This window comes from Aythya fuligula, chromosome 5 (assembly GCF_009819795.1).
Source record: "Aythya fuligula isolate bAytFul2 chromosome 5, bAytFul2.pri, whole genome shotgun sequence".
NCBI classification, from domain to species: Eukaryota; Metazoa; Chordata; class Aves; order Anseriformes; family Anatidae; genus Aythya; species Aythya fuligula.
Window position 1 is genome coordinate 25,734,928 of NC_045563.1, and position 21,504 is coordinate 25,756,431.

General features: G+C 37.4%; 1 protein-coding gene across 1 annotated transcript in view; it reads left to right on the top strand.

Moving 5' to 3' along the window:
• Positions 1–18,580, top strand: part of YLPM1 (YLP motif containing 1) — a 43,211-nt gene extending 24,631 nt beyond the window's left edge. The window contains exons 17-22 of the mRNA XM_032187973.1: positions 218–301; positions 1,693–1,779; positions 4,848–4,899; positions 10,151–10,281; positions 12,538–12,717; positions 13,132–18,580. Coding sequence (XP_032043864.1) covers positions 218–301; positions 1,693–1,779; positions 4,848–4,899; positions 10,151–10,281; positions 12,538–12,684 — 501 coding nt within the window. The 3' untranslated portion in view covers positions 12,685–12,717; positions 13,132–18,580. The remainder of the gene's footprint in view (positions 1–217; positions 302–1,692; positions 1,780–4,847; positions 4,900–10,150; positions 10,282–12,537; positions 12,718–13,131) is intronic.
• Positions 18,581–21,504: the final 2,924 nt, after the last annotated feature.

Below are 21,504 nucleotides of genomic sequence, written 5' to 3' on the forward strand. Positions count from 1 at the left end.
CTGCTGTTGTTGGAAAACTTGGCTTGCTTTAGTCTACATAATGCCTACAATTTTCTTCTAAGAAGAGCTGGTAGTTATTTCACAGGATTGACTGAAATGACTTAAGTGCAGATAGATCTTTTCTTGTGATAAGAAGCCCAATTTTCTGTTCAATCTCTTACGTTTTTGGAGGTGCTTCATTTTTATGTTTTGTGTTTTTTTGGTGCATTTTTTTTAGATGTCTGATCACTGGGAGGCAGCGCCACGTCACATGATGCGCCTGGACATTCGTTCCCTATTGCAAGATGCTGCTATCGAAGAGGTAAGAGTATCTCTGCATGTTAAAATGATGAATTATGGGTATGTAGCTATACTGAAAAAATAAAGCAAAGGAAGGTATGATGAGGTATGATGACAAACAGGACTGCCATATAATTGGCACTATAGAAAGATGTAATTGCTGTCAGTTAAGTGTATTCCATTATTCTTATCAACGACCTAAATACAAAGGCACAAGCTATATTTTAAGGCATTTTTGGAGCCCCGACTTGTGCATCTTTGAGGAAGAGTTGAAGCCACTTTAGCAACTGCTTAATAGCAATTAAAGACTATTTTTGCTCCCTCATGCAAACCTTGGCACCTTTTCAGCTTAATGGTTCACAATTTGAGAAATAGCTGATAATTCCTCTGGATCCCTGCTTTGAGAAATCCAGACCTGTGCAGTAAAGTAGTAAATAAAACACATATAGCAGAAGATTACACTTAATGTAGAGGAATGCTACCTTTTATTCCATTTATGGTTTGCCATGACATATATCTTGGATATGTTATCTTTCTATTTGTTGCGTTCTTTGACAGACATTTCAGGAGCTCTGGAAATAAACTTCTATGTTAATGGTTGTATTGAATGTACCAGAGCTGCATGTTACTGTCAGAACAGCTCGTGCCGTGGCCATAGAAACTGTTGACCTGCTGAAGTAGGAAAGGTGTTTACTCTTTGCAGCTTGTCATGATCTCAGCAGGTTATTTTCTACTCTACAGATAATTTTTATTGTAAAATAGTAATTTTCAAGAGGAGAGCAAAAGTTTCAGCTCTCAAGTAGACCCAGAGAAGGACATATTAGGGGTTTACTCTGATATGTTCATCAAGGTTTTACTAACAGTTTGCATAACTGCATGTGTGAGTATCAGGCATTTCAGAGATATGGGCTCCAGAAAGTATTCCATTAGATTGGCAGGGTTAGATGTGTTTTAAAGATTCCATTTTTGTTCATTACACTGTGATAAGTAAATACTTAAGCTAGAGGCTTGACTAAGATGCATTCTATACAGAGAGTGCCATTCAAGTGATGCATAAGTGATAAGTTTAAGATCTTCTTATGAAATTCCAGGTTTTGAAACATGATTGTGTATGATGCAAGGGAGATATTTTACTGTTACAAATACTGGTAGCACAAAGAATCCACGTGAAGGAGGATCACAAAGTATTGCTACTTTCCCCACACAGTTTCTCACTACAGCAAGAAGGGAACCTGCTTTGAAGGAAGCAGAAGTAGAGGCAATATTCATATAAACCACAGCATAGTGCTTGCAAAAATTAATCCCATCTTTCCTCTTCTATTTGAGCTTGGAATCTTCTGCTTAACCTACTTAAACGATGAGATTTTGAAGTCAAGCAGTGCCTTGCAAGTCTGTGCTTGTGCTTTGTAACAGGTGGAGATGGAGGATTTTGATGCAAATATTGAAGACCAGAAAGAAGAAGCCAAGAAGGATGCAGCAGAGGAAGAAGAGAGTGAACTGGTAGGAGACACATCAGCCATCTCTAACAAAATGCTTTTTAATATGTCTGAGGGAGAGTCTCGATCTTATAAATGCCAACCCATTGCCATTCTTAGCAGTGCGATTTTAATACACACATCTATAGTCATTTGTTCCTTAAACATTTCTAAGAGAACTTTAATGTCAAATCATGTTATTCCTATCTGATTATTTATTTAAATAATCTGAGAGTGTATGCCACAAACGGCATTATCAGAGTATCATGGCAACATGCCTCTTGCAAACATTTATTTATAAGTTACGGTACACGATAGCTCTCTCTTCCAGCTTGTCTAAGTATCATACCAGGTGGAGGGATGGGAAGAATGGGCACAGATTCATTTAGCTTATTTTCTTTCACATGTCTAAAGAACTCGTCTCAACTGTCATAGTGTATGACAACAGTTACGAAGAATATTTTCTCTGCTGAGGCTTTCTGACTTTGTCAGTAGGTATTTCCAAGCAGAGGGATTAGATCTCTTGGATGAAGGTTAGAGAGAGTTCTGTAGGCTGGCTTTTTTGGGTAAGTTTTTAAAAGGCTGCGGAAGGCCTCTGAATGTAACTTCTTGGTATGTGTTGGAGCTACAACTGGTCAGTGCTTGAAGAGTTGAATGTGTCAAACCCTGGTTCCCACAACCAAGCAGTTAAATTCCAATAAACAGGAAGTAACCAAAAATGTCTGGGATGAGCGAAGTCCATTCTCTTGATGGAAAATTACAAATTACTCTTCCTCATGAGTGGTAGTATAGAAAACGGATGAAATACACAATAACAAAAATAAAATTTAGGAAGAGTGGATTTTAATAAACATCTGGTTTGGGGCTTTGCATGTGTTTTTTTTCTTTTTTGTTTGGTTTTCTTTTTAGCAATATGATTCATTCTCTGCTAAATTATTCTCTGGCACAGAGTATGAGACTGCATAAAGTGGGATTAGAACTCTTTAAAAATGCATCCATGTTTACAAGAATATGGCTGCTAGCTTCTCATTTCTTGAAAATGAGTTATATCTAGAATAGAAAGTTGTCTTTTAGCATTTGAGAGAAATCTGTGCATAACTCTGTGTGTGTGTGTTTATGGGCTCTGGGGAGTGTCCTGTTGCACAGCACATCATAAGAATAAGCTTTTTCTTTATAAGACAAGGAGAAAGCATGGTGGTGGAAACTGTGCAAATTATTAATACCTAAAAATAAACTACATAAAAGAATGTTTTCTATTCCAAGTCACAAGAGGTGAAAAACAGCAAAGAATAATCTGCCGTATGTAATCTTTGCCATTCAGTCACATGGCTGATTTCAGAGAGGTGTTTCAGACAGGAAAGTATTTGGTATCTGTCGCCTTCTTGAGAACAGTTGGTAAAGGTTCTTCATTTCGTTCTCCTGTACTTCTCTTAATCCTGGGGAAAGAGAGAAGTCTCAAGCTCCATCTGGCAAATGTCCTTGAAATATCCAACTGTCTCGTACCAAAGGATGAATTCTGAATCTTTTCTTATCCTATCCGAAGACTGGGATATTAAGCAGATTCAGCACACATTAGGGCATTTCACACCATCAAAGTCACTCTTCTGTTGCTGTTGTCAACTCTCATAGGGTTGTTTGAAGCGTTCAGACAATTCTTGTTTTTCTGTGCTTGATGGTATGAATTATTGACACATTTAACTTAGTGTTCTCACCAATGTATCACACACTGCTTTGTTCAATACATGCTCCTAGCTGTGGTATAACTTTTCTGAGCATATTTTTATGTGCAATATGTTTGAAAAGTACAAATATACATATATACCTGAAATTCATTTATTTGTCACAATGAAATATTGCAGCACAAACTGTTTTAGTTTGTATTAACTACAGACTTGATCAAAAACATTAAAATAGAGAAATCTAATAATCTCAAATCACTGATACAAGCTTGATAGAAAAATAAAGGGTCTGTAAAAGATTTTGGAACAGAATGCTGAATGAAAACAAAAGCAGTGTAGCTCTCTGTCATGGTACACTGATTTAGTAACTCAGCATTAATGAATACACAGGTGTTCACAGTGGAGGCAACCTATAAATAGAGCAGGAAAGGAATTAGTATATTAAAACTTGTCTGTGAATTGTTTTCTTGTTGAAATCTGTTAGAATAGTTCTTTTCCCTCCATATTAAAAATCATTAAAACAAACTCTCCACAAGGGTTCCATTTCACCACAGTGAGCTTTTTATGTGATTGCAGAGAAAATTTCAGCTGCTTAGATTAGGAATAAAGCTACTTATAAGAGTTACCAATAATTGCTTAGCAAGGATTTATTTGTGTAAGAGTATAAAATGAAAAGACTACAAGAAAATACCTTAAATAAATACCTTTTTGCCAAATTTAGTATTATTTTCATTTGCAAGGAATGAACTGGCTTAAGATTATTATATGTAAAATGTATGATGACGTGTAGCGAAAAAGTGTTTGGAAATAATCTTTGAACCATGATGAGGGTTATTTTTAAATGAAAAAACGATTAAGTCGCAGTTTCAGCAGATACTACCTCATTTAAACTAGAAAAAAATTGTGGACTGACTACTCATACAAGAGTATAGTATGTTCATCTGAAAGGATTATTAAATGAAGCTTGTGTGTAGTAAATCTGGAAATATATTAAAAATGTTTGACTAAGGTATATTTTGCATTTGACTAAGGTAACTTGCATTTGTAAAGTCTTGAATACTCTTAATGCCTGATAAATTGTGTCGCTATAACTTTGCCTCTTGGGATATTATAACCTAGTAACTGCACACAGCACCACTGCTATCTGTTAGACTCATTCTGGAGTTCTGTGTTGGCAGAGCAGCATTCTTGTAATGATGTGCAAGGGCTGCTAAAGTCACTTTCTGAAAGGGAACTAAGTGGATGCAGAAGTTCTGAAATACTGAGTAACTTGTTTCCTTCATCTGATAACAAGAATTGTGCCTTACAAAAAGAAATACCTTAAGCTCCCATTGTAATGCTGTTTCCAGTTCAAAAGTGATATGCATGTGTTGCTCTCTCTAATCCTCCGAGCTTCTCTCTGTGTATGATTTAGGGTTACATTCCGAAAAGCAAATGGGAGATGGACACTTCTGAGGCAAAGCTAGGTGGGTATTTATTTTTTCCTGTTTCTTATAGTTGGTATCTGATGATATTTGCAAAACTTTAATTTCCATTTTCACTGTGCCTCCCTACCAAAGACAAATAAAAGTACTGGTCTCATACACATCTGAAACTGCAAAAGCTTCAATACAGAAAAGGAATTTCTCTCTGCCACCAGAGGCATGGGAATTATGACTTTCTAACCATTGCTGTTTTATATACTCATTAATTGTTCTTCCATCTGTTCAAGGAAGGTATTGTGTTGTAAATTTTTTTAAAATGGTATTTCTATTATTTATTCATCTCCTCTGTATTATAAAAAGTGACGAGTCAACTTACATTGCACTGCATTCTTGTTCATACTGCATATGTGTTTCTCAAGCATAAATGTTGTCAGTAACTACTCACTTTCTTGGAGACTTGCATAGTAGGTAAAATTGTATTGATGATGCATCTTACTTCCCAAAACTGGCATGTATGAGGACAAAGAAGTACCATATGTTTAAATTGGTTCTGAATGAATCGGCATCATCTTTTCAGCAAGTTATGTGTTAATAAGTTAAAGTTTATTAAGCATTTCGAATTTCAGGAGGGTACTAGGATTTTTCTTAGTAAGATACAGAATGGACTATCCAGGACTTACAAGGGCATGATGTTTGCTGCACTTCTGTTCTGATTAGTGTTGCTGGCTGCGTTGTGTATAAGTGCTAATATTACAATTCTATCAAAGTCAAAAGCGACCTTCAGGTTGAAATGCAGGCACCATGGATATGATGCAATATGTACATGTGGAAAGACATCTTTAGTCATTATGTTTTTGTGGGATTTTTCGTTCTATTTTTTTCCCTAGTGAACAGTAATGGTACTAAGCCAAGATTTTATGAATTGAAAGCGCGTAAAACTACCATTTTCTATCACATCTTTGAGAAGTAATAAATACCTGAATGGGATACAGTATGTCTTAGCATTTTTTGAGATCTTCTGCATGTGGTACAGCCCTGTGTATGATTACTTTCCAATAACCAAAATAACAGTTGTACAACAGAAACAGCATCAGAAATTCTGGCTTACGTAAAGCAAATTTTAATCTCTTGCTGCTAACTGCTTAGCTGCACCACGTCTGCTGCTGCTGTGCTCTCTTTTAAGTCATTTAAATATTTGTGGAATATATTGGCTTTGTGGCACCTGCAGTAAAACTGGAGGAGATTCATATTCAATGCTTGCAGCATGTCAAACAGCAGTTCAAGACAAAGATTTTTCTGCATTCTTGGTATACAAGTTAATTGCTTTTCATATCTTAAGATTATTTCTTAAATTTGTAATGATTTTTTCCAACTCTGCCTTGTTGAAGAACGCAAGGCTCTGATGCGTTGTGTGTTATTCCAAATAATATATACTCTTCTTTAAATACTAAGTAGGAACAGATGTGTTGTGCTGCATAGAGAGAACTTTTAAGTCATCCCATGCCTTTTATAAATATGTCAGGAGTCCAGAGTGTGTTCTAAAAGTTTTTATGGGTAGTTTCTAGTAAATGTGAGGACTGCGGCTACAGCAGAAATCTACAGATAGCTGTCAAAATCTACCTCATTCATGATCAAATACTGCTAACGACAGAATTTTGCTGACTTTCTTTCCATGTGGAAAATCCATAATAGAAAATGCAAGAGGATTTTTATATGGTCTCCAGTTAACATAAACGTCAAACTGGGAGAGAGCAGCAGAGTCAATTTTACTCTAACATAAATTACTTGCAAGACTGTTGGAATAATATCAATCAGTTAACAAACTGGATCTTAGCAGACTGTAAGTCACAGGTGCTGAGAAGGTCTTTCTATTAAATCTGTATTCATAATTTTACTTTCCTAACTACCCTCTGGATTCATATTTATAAATATAGAGAACTACGGATTAAAAGTAAATTCTGACAGAACATATGTTATAAAAAGCCTGGCATTCCTACGTAACAAATGCTGTTTTGTTTGTTTATTTTTGAAAAACTACTTTGTGAGGGCAGGCAGCTTTTAGCTCAGGGTATGCTTTATAAGCACTTGCAGTCTGAGTAATAATTATATTTAATTCACAGTAAGATCTTGCTTGGTTATTCACAGGCCCATTTCAGTAGATGACATATCAGAATTATTTCCTGAAAGGCATGTAAACTGTGGTATGCATTTGTCATTCCCAAGTTGGGTTGTTTCCTGGGAGCTGGCCTGCCCATTAGGTTTATTGCGTGAGTCCCAGCGGGCATGCATTTGCAGAGGTTGTCTAAGTGCAGAATCCGAAAACAATTCTGTAAGTCCTCTTTTGCCTTTTGGTTTTCTTTCTGAATAGATATTGTTACAGGAGGACACGAGATCTTACTAATCGCAGAAAGCCTTAGAAAAGGACTGAAAAACATGAGCTCTTCTAGCTGCAGTGCTGACTTGTGCCAATCACCATGCTGTTTGCCCCAGAGCACTTGCTTTAGTTCAAATTTACTTTGGCAGGGTTGATGCATTCCTCTGACTATGTATGCTGGTACAGCGTTTCCTTATGTGTTGTGACTGCACAGCCACATTTTTATTCTAAAATCTGGTCACTACTGTTTCAGTCTGTCTCAGTGCATCGTACACTCAAGCTCTTAAACTTACAGAAATGGACTAATGTTCTTAAAATTTGACCGTGTTAAGTGTTTAGTATGGTACTGTGTTTCAAAGTGTGGCTTAGCGGTGAGTTGGACAAACTTCTACTAAAGGAGAAATGCCATAGCTGAAGTTCTGATACCACTGTAAAATTTGCTCTGGAATGCAAATAACATTTAACTTAAATCTTTGTAGCTTTTGTACAAGAAAGGCAAACAAAAACAAAAAAAAGTAGTCGATTGATTTAGTTTGAGCAAAGTATGTAATTTACTTTCAGAAGCTATTATTAAAATTCTAAAGGTGAGTTTTTCCTTCTACAGATTTCCAAAAATGCTGCTGTTTCGTTGTTTTTAAAATTGAAATTGTGATTTCTTTGATAGTTTAACACTCAGTAATCATCATCTGCCATAAATATTCACAAGCACCTTTGTTACAAAATGACACCTTGTCTTGGATTCAGGAAGAAATACATATGTATATATTTTGTGGTAGGCTTTTGACATTTCCTTAGAGTGTGTCTGCTGCATGTGAACCATGAGAGTATGGGTGGAAGCAGATCTCTCTGGAAAGGAAGGCAATCCAACTTCAAAAATGGAAGGAGAAAACATTTTAAAATAAACTCTGTATAGCGCTAACAAAAAGGGACGGAGGGGAACTGATATGGGCTGAATGGCTCCTGAACTCCCCTGGTTATGAGTTACACATTTCTTGGGACTGTGTTCAGTTGGTCTGTGTGCAGCAGGGAGTGGGACGCTGGAAATAAGATCTGCTTGCATCATAGCAGGTTGCCTTCCAGCAGGAATACGCCTGTGTTATGCATAACTGTCAGCAGAGCTCCTGAACTTCCAGTTCTTTATGTTCCTAAATGCTCCTCAATCTCTTTGTTGCTATCCCTTCAAATACCTCTTCTTTTTCTCGTAACCCTTACTCCGTGAATGTTTTACACTGATCGATCTGAAAGTAATACTGAGGAATAGTGTGAGTATGGCGTGTGCTGGAGTAACAGAGGAATATTTTGTAAATTAATTTTGTCTTCTAGAGGGAGTACCAGCTTTCTGTGGAGATTGAGCTTCAAACTTGGCAGATTTAACTTAGAGCAAAGAAGAACTTTAAATGAATCATGTCACAAGATATCATGAAACAGATACAAATATTCTGCACACAGTTTTCTGAAGTGTTGTTTTTTGATTTGCTTGGTTTGGGTTTTATTTTGTTTTGTTGTTTTTTTTTTTTTTTTTTTTTCTTTTCTATTTTGTTTTCAGAGAGGGATTAAAATGTTTTCTTGGAAGAAGTTCTGTATCTGTTATAGAGAAATGGGACAGAAGTGGATTCTTAAAAACTTTAGAGTTGTATGAGAGAGAAATCACTTCACCAGGTTATGGCACTGAACTTTAGTATCATGTCTACATCACCATTGCCTCACATCCTCTCTGTTGTTGCTCTTCTCTCTCCAATGTTAAGTTAAAAAAAAAAAAAAAATCATCTCTGAACTGATCTTCTTTAAATACATACTCTTGAACATCCTCTTCTGCTCTCCAGAAAATATGTTGCTTTGTACTTGGTTTATTTCAGAGACCTTTGGTGGGTAAATTTAATTACAGTGGTGACTTTTGAAGCACGGTGACTGACATCACTGGAAATGGCTCACAGAACGTAACTACCAAGCTTAGTGTTCCTTCTGCATATGCCTAGTTTTTGGCTTATGAAATGATAGCGTACAGCAACATAATTAGTACTAGGATTTACTTCGACTTGTGAAGCCTGTTTTCATTTTCATGTCTTATTGTTCATAATCTTAAAATGAGAAATTCCTTCATCTCCTTTCCAAAAGCAATTGACCACATAATTTCAAGAAGGTGTTATTTTTTCACTGAAAATAAGTGTCTAAAGAGGAACAAAATTTTAGAACCTAGGAGTGGAACTGTTTCTCTTCATGCATTTATTTGTTCAATAAGAAAAAGAAGAAAATGATGGCTGTTGGACAAGCATGCTTCTCAGATATTTGTGACTGACTTCTTGCACCATGAAACAAAAAAATTTGAGATTTTTTTCCAGTCCTGGAGGAATTTTTGGGGTGGTTCTTCCTTGCAGGGTGAAGAAAAATGGGAGGTCAGGGTTTCAGGGGACGGTTTTGTTCAGCAGAAACAGAACCTCAAAAACTTGTTTTCGATGCGTAAAATTATATGATCGTCACTTATTCCATGATATTGCATGTATGTAATGATTGACACAGTATTAAACCCCAAATCTGGGAGAGATGCTACAGCTTTGGTCTTGTGTTCTAATATAGAACAGGTGGATCTGTAGTTCCTTAAAGAGCTATGGTGGCTGTATCGTACTTGTAAGTACAGACTCTATATGGTATGAGCATCCAGAAAAGCAAGCTGTTTCCCCTCGTACAAATAACAAGACTGAGTGTTCTTGCCACACAGTTAATGTGAAAGATCAATAAAACTTGAAAATGGTGCTGAGTCTTCTAGTTTATTTCAACTCTCATCATACTGCCTATCAAGATAACCTGGATGTGCAAGTTCTGCTGATCATTCTTTTGAAAATATTTCCTCTCGCATCTTGTTTGTGTGAATAATAGGAAAAAAAATCTCCTTTAACTCTGAGGCTCTGTGTTTGTTCTCAGACAAGCTGGATGGTTTGCGGACTGGCACTAAAAGGAAACGTGACTGGGAAGCCATTGCCAGCAGAATGGAAGATTATCTACAGCTTCCAGATGACTATGATACTCGTGCTTCTGAACCTGGAAAGAAAAGGGTAATAAACTTTCAAATGACTTTCTGTAGATGACCATTGAAAGGTTTCTGTGATGAAGAGTTTGTATCAAGTCAGTCAGCGTATATGAATATGGGGATTTCACTGATTTGCGTTTTATTTTCCATTAGATTCTGTAGGAGAATAGAGTCTTCCAGAGATAAACAGATCATGTATAACGAAGTGAGGAGTTGTAGATAATGAAAGTTAACTACGTGTGGCATGTCTTTTGAGATTGAGAATGGAGTCATGTCCCAGTTCGTGCTGAGGAAGAAGATGCACTTTGTTTCAGAGGAACACATAGAGTCCTTTTTTTAAGGCTTTACATTGTGTAATGAAATGGTGTGATATACAGTGTATGTTCTAAGACAAGATGATGGTGACTTTATTAAACTAATTTTTTGTTAGGTTTTATAATAAGTAGGCAGAGAAACAATTCACTGTTCTTAACTTTCAAAAAGATTCAGCTGAGGAAAACATCAACTATGTAGGTCCATTATCAGTAAAGCCTTGAAGTTATCTCCTGCATATACCTTGCATATAGCTTGGGAAGAGGGTGTTTAAGAAGGTCGCTTCAACCACTCTGTATGTACTTCTGTTCTGAGCATAAACTGCTACATTTTCAAATACCACTGAAAAAAGAAAATCATAGAGGAAGATCAAAGAGGTAATAGGTAGGGTGCTTATTTTTTCCAAAACAGACAAGCTTTTGCTTTCAGAATTGCATCTTCAAATCTGACTGATACAACATGCTTAAATTTACCATTTGACATGTATAACACATTGGTATTCTTCTGTATTCTTAAATGGTAGGATTATCACAAATACCACTATGTGGTGGAAAAGAATATACAAGCTTACATTCAGAGAGTAGCCAACATTAATAACTACAGACTAATTTTTTGTAGTTTGCTTTTCTATATGTCCCATGAACCTTTATTTAAAGATGAAAGAACAACAAACAAAAAAAGGAACATGATTTGCATCTGTGCAAACAATACAGTATGTGAAGAAACATATTTACTACCAGATAAAGATACTCAGACATGCTTTCTAACTCATCGCTTCTGCCATAAGCTTTGTACTCAAGCAGATACTCAACTGTCTGGATTTATATTTCTATCCACTGTGAATATATGTTATTGTTTATTAATCTGTTTATTATATTGTATATTAATCTGTTTAAAACAAAACATGAGGTTAAAAGTATGCGGAGCTTGTTATGTTAGCTTCAAGGAAAATGTAAGGAACCAGGGAGGGAGGAGAGAATGATGTGTGTATATGTATACAAATCTAGAAATACCTGTTACAGCCAGCTCTGCACTAAAGCTGATAAGAAACTGTGGGTCTTCTTCAGACTACAGTTGATTTTGCAGCTAAGTTATTTTTCATACTTATTTTTTAGTGAATGAGTTGGTCAGCAATGCAATTCATTCAACTTTGCCCCTAAAAGTAGTTTGAGTTGACAGTCCGTGTTTAGGTTTGTTGGTTTGCTTTGTAAAGTCGAGTAGAAAACACAGGTGGTACTGAACAGTGTGTGAGAGAAAGGGAGTAACTAAGACATTTTCAGGGGATGTGATGGTGGAAGAAATCAGGCATTGCATATCAATATGAATATCTGAGGAAGTTCAGATAGAATGTGGAATTAGGGGGGTGCTGGCAGAAAGGTGATATGGGTACGTCCAAAAGTAACAGATCAGTCTGAATGGGACTGATCAGCAGGATGTCAGGGCTCCTTCACTTACTGTTTTTCTTGTCCTGCAGTTGTGTGTTGCTGTTGAGTTCCTGGACGGTGGCCATTTATCATCACCTTCCTCCCTCCCCGCAGTTACACTCCCCTCCCCGTACCCCCACATCGTGTCTGGGTTTGTGGGCGAGGAAGTGACTGTGTGTGTTTGAACAGGATGAGTGCAAGTGATCTGCATGACAGTGAAGAGCCATAGAGGAAAGGGAAGGAAGCATTGCTTTGCATAGGAAAGTAACTGTAGTGATTCTTCATCTCTCAGAACTATGGCATTGAAATGGAAAATGTTAATCACACGTACCTTTTTTCTACTTCATTGAACATTCAGGATATTCAATTAAAAATAACGTAACCGGTGCCATTTCTATCTTTACTCATCAGAGAACAAAATAATTACCTGCTGGAATTAAAACGAGTACAAATCAGAATTCTTATACTCTCATCTGCAGTGGGAAGCTTAGATGTGTCTCAGGAGTTCATAAGGGATTGTCCTACTGATAGTATGTTCTCCATAGGTGCGGTGGGCAGATCTAGAAGAAAAAAAAGATGCAGACAGGAAAAGGGCCATTGGTTTTGTTGTTGGACAAACAGATTGGGAGAAGATAACAGATGAAAGTGGTCATCTTGCTGAGAGAGCCCTCAACCGTACCAAGTATATATGAAAAAGTGGTTAATGGGAATTTTGTGCCTTTAAGGTAAGTATACAGTGGTTTTGCATGTTTATGACCTTGGTATTGTTTTATTTGTTTGGTTATTTTAGTTTGTTGTTTTTTTTTAGGGTTGGGTGTTGGGTTTTTTAGAGTGTTGCAGGTCTTGCCTCTGTTAGAGTTCTCCCAGACAAGATTATTTGATTTGGAACCCTGTATAGTAGCTGTCAGCTGTGCACTTCTCAGTGTGCGTTCCCCTGTACAGCATCTAAAAATTAAAGGAGAAAAATTGTCAGCTCTCAGAGTCTCCAAGCCCTGCTAAAAGGAAAATGTTTTCATTATAAGAATAGCCTAGCTGTATGCTTTGGCCTGTCTAGTTCAGATTTTGCTTACTTTTATCTTAACTCTGACCATTTTAACTGCTGTTTTACATGATGTAACAAACTTTTCCTTTCTTTACAGGCCATTTGCTCTGAGGAGATGTGAACCAAGGTGTCATGAGCATCTTGCATGGGTCATGTCACTCCCACCTTCACAGTTTTTCTTTTGGTATTTTAGTTTCAGCAATTTTTTTGAGATATTGGCAAATAACCAGTGCCCTCAAAAAAAAAAAAAATCCCGCTGCTCCTAAGTGAGAGAGACAGTTTACTTTTTAATATTTTTGAAGGGGGGGAGGGGGGAAAGGGGAGGGCCAGTAGTTTTAGCTGCTGTTTGTGGGATAAAGTGGAAGGATTAGACAGATGTTACCTCCACTGTACTGTCACAGAATGTTTATCACCTTTGCTTTGTGGCCGTTCTCGTTTTATACTGTATGTACCTTGTAGCTTATTGTACTAGGAAGCAGAACAATAAATTTCACTATAAACTCTGTGTTCTTGGTGGACCATATAGCATGGTTTTTGTTTCACATTTTAATTGTGGTCTGTGTGTTCACATATTGACAGTGCTCAGAGCCATCCTTACCTGGAAGAGGTGCTCATAACTCTGGAATGTGTCCTGTCTTCCAGGTTTATCACCTGCTCTTCCTCTCAGAGACAGCTCCATTAAGGCCCCAGGTTTTGCTGGCCTTTAGGAGCCATTATCATTCTCTTTCTTCTGGGAGAGCAGAAATGATCATTTTCTGGATCCTAGTTTCTCAGTTATGTTAAATTTCCATTACTACGTGAGTATAAATTTTTTTGGATGCCTCTGAAATACTCAGGGTAGTAATGCAAGAAAAATGGTTCTTTAACGCTGAACTTGAAAGCTATGGCATTCAACTGTAGCATTCTTTGGAGGGCAGCATAGAAAATTCATTTTGGTCTTAGTATGTCTTTTAGTCAACGCTGGTTGACATTTCAGGACATTTCATTCCATTTGTAAGTCTACTGTCTTGTAGAGAAACATCGTAAAAAGAAGCAACAGACACCAGAAGTTATACCCATGTATTCCTGTATAAGTATGTTGAACTTGCTGAAAAATAATAGTCCACACTATAAAAAGTGGTGCAAAATCTTCATAGATGCTGACATACCATTTCTGCACAGTATCACAGGTTTGCTGGTGAAAACTTTTTGTCCTCTCAGGTTTTGAAGCAAATACCTTGTGTTGACAACGTTGTGACCAGGCAAGGTGTTTAAATCCTAAAATAATTGTTTTAGTGGTGAACTGAAATTTTTCTCCTGATCTTTCTGAGGGAAGCAAACGAAGTCCTGAATTTCCTTCTCTGCTACTCTTTGTTGCTCCGCTGAGTGATTATGTTGCGGTTTTCTTCTAGGTTTGGAAATGAGCTGGTTCTGATGTGGTTATGGTTTATGTTGTTGAGGAGAGCTAATGGTGCTAATGGATGGGTTTGTTTGCCATTCTAATGGCTTGGGTTTTTGGTTTTTCATCTTTGTCTATGGTGCATGATTGAAAGCTCTCTGGAAAATATATGAATATATGAACTTGTGTTATGCCCTGAATGTGTTTAATACAAGAAAACCAAGCTCCCTGAATGCAATGTTTTTAAAGTTGAAGGTAATGAATATGCATTTGCTGTGTATGCATGCTATTATGTAGCACATGTACTTTCTCTTTTAAGTGTTGCCAAGTGATCTTTGAATTCTGGCTGAGAGTTGTTCACAAAGGAAAAATAATAGTTAAGAAATAATTTACCTTGTATATTGTTGTGGAAATCAGGCAAGCTTCACTTAAGAGAAGCTGCTCACAGGTATGTGTAAAATGGCTTTCAGTCTACCATAAGTCGTCCCTAACAGAACTGGAGTTCTTGTGACACACATACCACTGTTAAGAGTTGATGCTGTTTCTTGACTTTTAAGAAGCTTCTTGACTTGTTAATTGTTGTCTGTGTATTTTTGGTGGAAAAAACTAAACCAGGACCTTTTCTGACACTACCTTTCCAGGCTAAATAATGTTTCTGGAGCATGCAAAGGAATAGCATGTGACAGAACTGATTTTATTGTGTACTACTATTAACAATTTTGAAAACTTTTTCAGCAGCTAACACTCAGGTTACATCAAGTTTGTGTGGTTAATGCAGAGTTAAAGAGATGGACAGAAAATACACCTGGTCATACTTAATTCTAATAAGAGAAAGAAAATGAATCAGCCTTCAAATTTATGGCAAAACTTCAATTATGAAAACACCTTGGGGGTGCTAGTGGTGGTTGTTCTTTTTTTGTGGCTCCCTAAAGTTCCACCTTTTCCATTTCAGTGATATTGCCATCTGTTTCAGTTGGTTTGAAAGTTTTGCAGGTTAGTTTTCATCTGGTTGATGGGAAGTAGCTCTCAAAGAAAATAACATTGTGCCAGAGCTACAGCGTGTAACAGATTCCTCATACCTTAGTCCTTCATTGAGTGAACAAATTAAGCAAAAATGAGAAATTCATCCTTGCTGCTGGCACAGAACTGAGAGTGGCTGGGTAGTCCAATGCTTGGCTTATAGTCAGAGTCTGGTGATGAGTGATTTCTGTTTTGTCTGGAGAATCTTTTGCTATAGAACCCAGTAAGGCTTGATCCTGATTTAGTTCTTAACTCGTCTGCTCACAATATTGGCTCGAGAATCTGTCACAGCAATGAACAGAAAAAATGTTCGTTTTGATAAGTGGCTAAATAGGAAAATATGCATCCAGCACTTTCAGGTCCATCTTTTTCTATGCACGCAATTACGTTAACTCTAAATTAGACTGTTACTGTGTAGTGCATCACATTTAAAAACACAACCCTGAAAAAAAAATCATCAGCTGCTACTGAACGGAGCTGCCTCTACCTCTTGAGCAAATTTGACTGTTAAGAGTATTTTCTGTGAATTGCGATTTTAATGGCACCTCATTTTTCTTAAGACTTTCTGCTTTGTTAAGAACACTGAAACTACCTACCTCATGTAAGAAGTACATGTGCTTTTTGCAAGGAAACATGTAACCTAAGACAATGTGTGGATACATGAACAGAGCGTACTTGTCATCTTCAGTCGTCTTGTGTGTTTCACTCTACAATTGCTCATTGAGCTTTACGGGCTGACTAAGGTATGCTAGATTAAAAATGCAGCATATAATATTCCATCACCTGGAAATGTCATGGTTTGCTTTTTCTTAAACATTTACGTCAACATAGATGAACAACTTATCTTGTATTGTTAGTTTCCTGTCTTTACAGGAGAAAAGTTTGCATTTGGTATGTTAGATTTTTCACTTTTCACTTGTCAGATTGGATTTGGTATTTTTTGGACTTGCTTCAGTCATCTGTATGATCCTCGTCCATTAACTGTGTTCCTTGCCTGTCTGTCTGTAAACATTGCATTGCTGTTATTGTCTGCTTTTAAGGCACCGCCCTAACTATTTTCTGAAGCACTGTAGTTGCTGAACAGCCATTTAGATACCATTTAGATCCTGAGTATCATTCCAATTGTGTTTTTTTATGAAAGGATTGAAATGAAAAAAAATATTGTATTTTTACACTGAAACGATTATCCTACCCGCCAAAAATCCCTCATCCAGTCCAGTTGCTTTGAATAGTTAAAAGTTACGAAGGATGGCGATCTGTAAGTCACACTGGAAAGTATGCTTCCTGCAGAAATAGTCTCATTCATTAGCGTGCTTTTAAATTAGAACAAGACCTCTTGAGCTCAGATCTGTTTTTCCCAATTGGAGATCTCAACATTACTGGAACACTCTGAGATTTCAAAGGAACAAAGTAATTTGGCCTGTGGGACAGCTTGTTGCCACCTCAACAACTTTGTCGTTAACAGAAGAAGAAAGGTCTTTGCCTGATATAAATCCACTTAATTAATGCGGATACCATGAGTTGTTTCATGCCCTTTGGACACAATTTCCTATAGCAGATGGTGCAATTTCATTATTAATGTTACTGCCGTGTAATTATGGAAAACACTGGACAAACCTCAGGACTTGAAGAAAACATGGTTGGAAACAAATGGATGGAAACAAATTGAACTTCTGTTTTTTCAAGTTCTTAACAAGCCATCCAGCTAGTTAACTGTGAATTAACTCAACTGCAACCCAGGAACTCTCTTGGATTATTGTAAGTGGGTGTGCATGGCCTGGACAGGAGAAGCAGTACTGAGAGTTTGGTGTGGGGAATGTTCACGTGGTCTGCGGCCTCAGGAAGTCAAATGCTGATGGGTATGTTGTTCCTTTTTATTATGCTTCTCTTTGTTATTTTTTGTTTCCCACACTATGCCTGGGAAGCAAAGTTGCAATACTGCACTTCAGATCCACAGACGGTCTGAGATCAAACTGTGCCAACACAACCTACGTACCGTGAGATAAAGTGCTTGAGGAACAGAGATGGCCATTTCTGTTGAGACCCACACATCTGCAGCGTGAATTGTAAGCGGGTAAAAGGAAATTCAAGCTCATACAGCATCATGCAAGATTGATTATACTTAATTTTCTTATTGCAGAAATGAGAAGAGAGAAAATTCCTGGAATTTAAAATACGAACTACACAATTCTCTTTATTTTGAGTTTCTAAGGCAATCTTCATTACTCTCTCATAAAGCCTGATCCAAAGTAGTTTTCTCTTCTACTTATCCATTCCTACAGGTGAGAGTCAGAATCCTTCCACTGACTAAATGAACACAGAGCAACTTTTCTGATTTGTGTTCCAGATTAATCCCTTTCATGGTGAAATCCTATTGTTTCATTCTTACCGGTGGAGTCTTCCAGCAATTATGATGTCTTTTTCTACCACTTCCAAATTTCCCTAGTACTGGATCTGCAGCCTGGAGCCTTGAATCTCCCTGATGCGTATAGGGTGGAAAATTGGTAATGACAGTTTTTGAGATGGATTATTACTTTGTAGGTGATTAATACTGTTTGGAAGCAGAATGTACGCTTCCGTTCATGCTTTTGGTTAAACCAGGTAAGCCCAAGTACTGTTAAGCAGACAAAAAATACAGCAAGTTACTGGAAATAGAAAACTGCAAGTGTTTTTGAAGTAGTTGGCGTTTTGGTTTGGGTTTCTAGTCAGGAGTATCTGGTCTCTTTGAATTTTAGGATTCAAAATTTAATATGAAAAACCTTAAAGCTGCCTGGATGGAAATAGCTGTTTTTGTTTTTTTTCCTTGTATTTTTCCAACTTCTGGAAACCTCATGTGGAATATCTAGACCTATTTCTAGTGTTTGTATTCTGGAATGTGAATTGTTCAAATATTTCTCCTTATTTCTTCCCTTGTATTTATGCACAAGAGCATATGAATGGATGTTCAGTTTTACACCGGAATTTTTGGCATGCTTTGGATGGCATCTGGACTGTCTGCTGTAAGCCCTGTATTCATACATGAAGTCTCTGTGTTTGAACACACAGTAATCTCAAGGGAATGCATGAAGACCCTTGCTTACTAGATCTCGAAATGTTGCTGCGTTTGGAGGGAAACTGTAACTGCAGTGTTCCTTGGAGAAGAAAAAAAAATGCATCTAAGTGGAGGAGGGGAGGGGAAAAATGGGGGAAAAAAAAAAGGGGGGGGAATTCTGTCAGTTGTACTCTAATTATCTGAGCTGCAATCTGTCTTATGTAGCCAGAACATGCTAGCAACTCTGATATTTGAGGTATCTGCCATAGTAACTCAATAGATCACAGAATCACAATTTCTAGGTTGGAAGAGACCTCAAGATCATCGAGTCCAACTATACATAATTCTGGAGGAAAATATAAAATAATCTATATCATTTTTTGTCTACAGGTCAAAGTATAGTTGAGCAAGCTGATTTTGAAAGGAATTTGTATTGAAAAGCCTATCAAGGGTGATTTGAAAGTACTTCTTAATCCTCTTTAAAACCACAAGCCATTAACAGATTGTGTGTAAACTGAAACATTGCACAAAAAATAGAAACATTTTCCAAACACCTAAGATTCCTTCTGCCAAAGACTTGTAGGATGTTATTTTCCTCCCCTAGGGTTTAATACACAGAGGGAGCAGTGCTGCAGTTCTGCCCTGCTTTGGAACACAAATGACCTTACCTTGTGAGTACAGATCTCAAGGTATCTGTTTTGACAGGTAGGTAATAGAGGCATTGACTTCAATTTGGCACTACATGCTCTGTGGAAGGCAAGATATCTTAAGCAGCATTTTAAAATTATCTTTTTGTTCTCTTTTGGTAAGTGTGACATAGTAATAACGGAGTTTGACCACTGTTGCTGATCCAGGTTTAAGCCTTTGTATATGTAGCTGCTTTTTTTCTAAAAATACTGTAGTATTATTTGGAGCACAGAAAACATCTTTACTGACAAACACCTACAGTGTTTCAATTTATTATTCATCTGTGGATGCTGAGAACTCTTGTGCAAGTGATCAGTCTTTACTGGTGTTCTTTGAGGTGTTTGTTTTTCTATTCCCTTTGAACTGAAGTTGCCAAATTCTTTTCTTTGAAGAAGACATGGACAGATTAACTTGTCTGGAAAATCTCATCATATACTCCTGAGTCTGAATCACAGAAATCAAGATTTTCAGGTAATGACAACCAGATGGCACTAAAGCTCTGTTTTCATGTTAGGATTAAACTGGAGAAAAACCAAAAGTTTGAAATTGTTTCCACTACCATTACATTTTTGTGGGTTCCTATTGCCCAGTGCAGTTCTAAGCCATTAACTTCTACTTCATGAAAAAACCACCATTTTTCCATGGAAAAAAAAAAAAATAAATAAATCAGTGGGTTAACATTGCACTGTTGTGTAGAGTATCACTTGCAATCTGCTGTCAAGATTTTGCATTTCATTGAACCTACATGCTGCATAAATACGGAGTGGGATCTTCATTCTGCCTTAAGGAGACGTATCAAATTTAAATGGTTTCTTTATGTCTTGCTAAAAAGCTTGACCACTGCTGACATCTAATGGAAAACAGGATTCAACTTGCTGGTAGCTGCTTTAGGATTGTAGCATCTAAATATATTGTAGCAAGAAATGACTTCTTTTGACATCTTCCAAGGCTTATTACTGAATCTTTCACTTTTTTTCCCCTTGGAATGACGAAAAAATAAGGATGGATGTCCGAACCAAAGCTCTAACATAACTTCTGATCTAATTTCAAGATAAAATACTAACTATAGTGAATGAAATTTTATGTTCTTATTTTGTATTTGAGACAACACCTTCCTTCCTTTATGAGAGCTGGACGACCAAAACTCACCTGTAGCTCCTCCACACAGAAGCACGTGGATTAGCGGCTGTGGATTCTGTGGAGGCTAGAAGGGCGTCATATCACCTGTAACAGTCACGTATCAGGATATTCATTTTTAAAATCATCAACATGGGAAGCTCAGCTGTGGACAAGAGTAAGCTGTTTCTGTGGGGTACATGAAGAAGAGCCCTGCTTGCTCCAGTGTAGCTAAGAAACCACAGAGCTTCAACATGATCGGATATACTACCAAGACCTGTCTCAAGGAATCCTTGAAGCACTAACACGAACAATTTGAACAACTTTGGTTCAAATGCACATTGCATGACATGATTAGAGTACTTTTTGCAGCAGGTACTTTGCAGTTGAGGAATGTGAATACCCTTTTCTAAGGAGTTTACAATCCGCATATTCCTCTGCTGGGAATATAAAGGTTTGTATCTCCCTTCCCTTCTCCCAACAGGCAGCGAGAATCTGCTGCGAGGCTGAAGGGATGGCCCTAAGGAAACTTGGGTATGAAATTCCTCAGTCTTACTTATGAGTCTGTCTGCTATCGCCTCACTGCATTTATGTGGCTCAGATGCAGCTCAAGAAGAATATTCAGGTACCTTTAATCAGTATGTCAACAGGATTTGTTGGGGCAAGACACAACGCGGTGAGTATGCACTGGTGATGGTACGCTGGTAGTCCACGACCATCTCCTACTTGAAGATTAGCCTGGAGCAAAATAAAAGTCTGACTAAAAAGCCAGATTCACCTCAGTAAAACCAGAAGAAGACCAGTAAAACTGGCGTGATTAACATTTTTACTAAATCTGAAAACACTGACCATGTTGTCTTGTTGTTTTGTGTTCTGCTTTGATGGTTTATTGGATTCTGCATCTAAATCCTAGTCTTCCATTTAATTTTAAAAGCCACCGAGAATTTCTGTCTCAAAGGCTGCCCTCCACGCACTGCATACCCCAATGCAGTAGTGTCCAGGCGCAGAGAGGTTCCTCAGCAGGGTCTGCTACAGCTGAGCAGTCTGCTAGGGATTGCCTTTGCTCAAGGAATATTGCAAAATTTCTCTCTATTCAGACATTTCTTCCCCATATCTGACCTTTTTGGTGATAAGTTCTGTAAACAGCAAATAGGTGTGCTGTGTTCTTGTCGTGGATGGTTGTTTACCATGCCTGATGAAACAGAGCTCCAGAAATACACATTATTTATGAATATCTG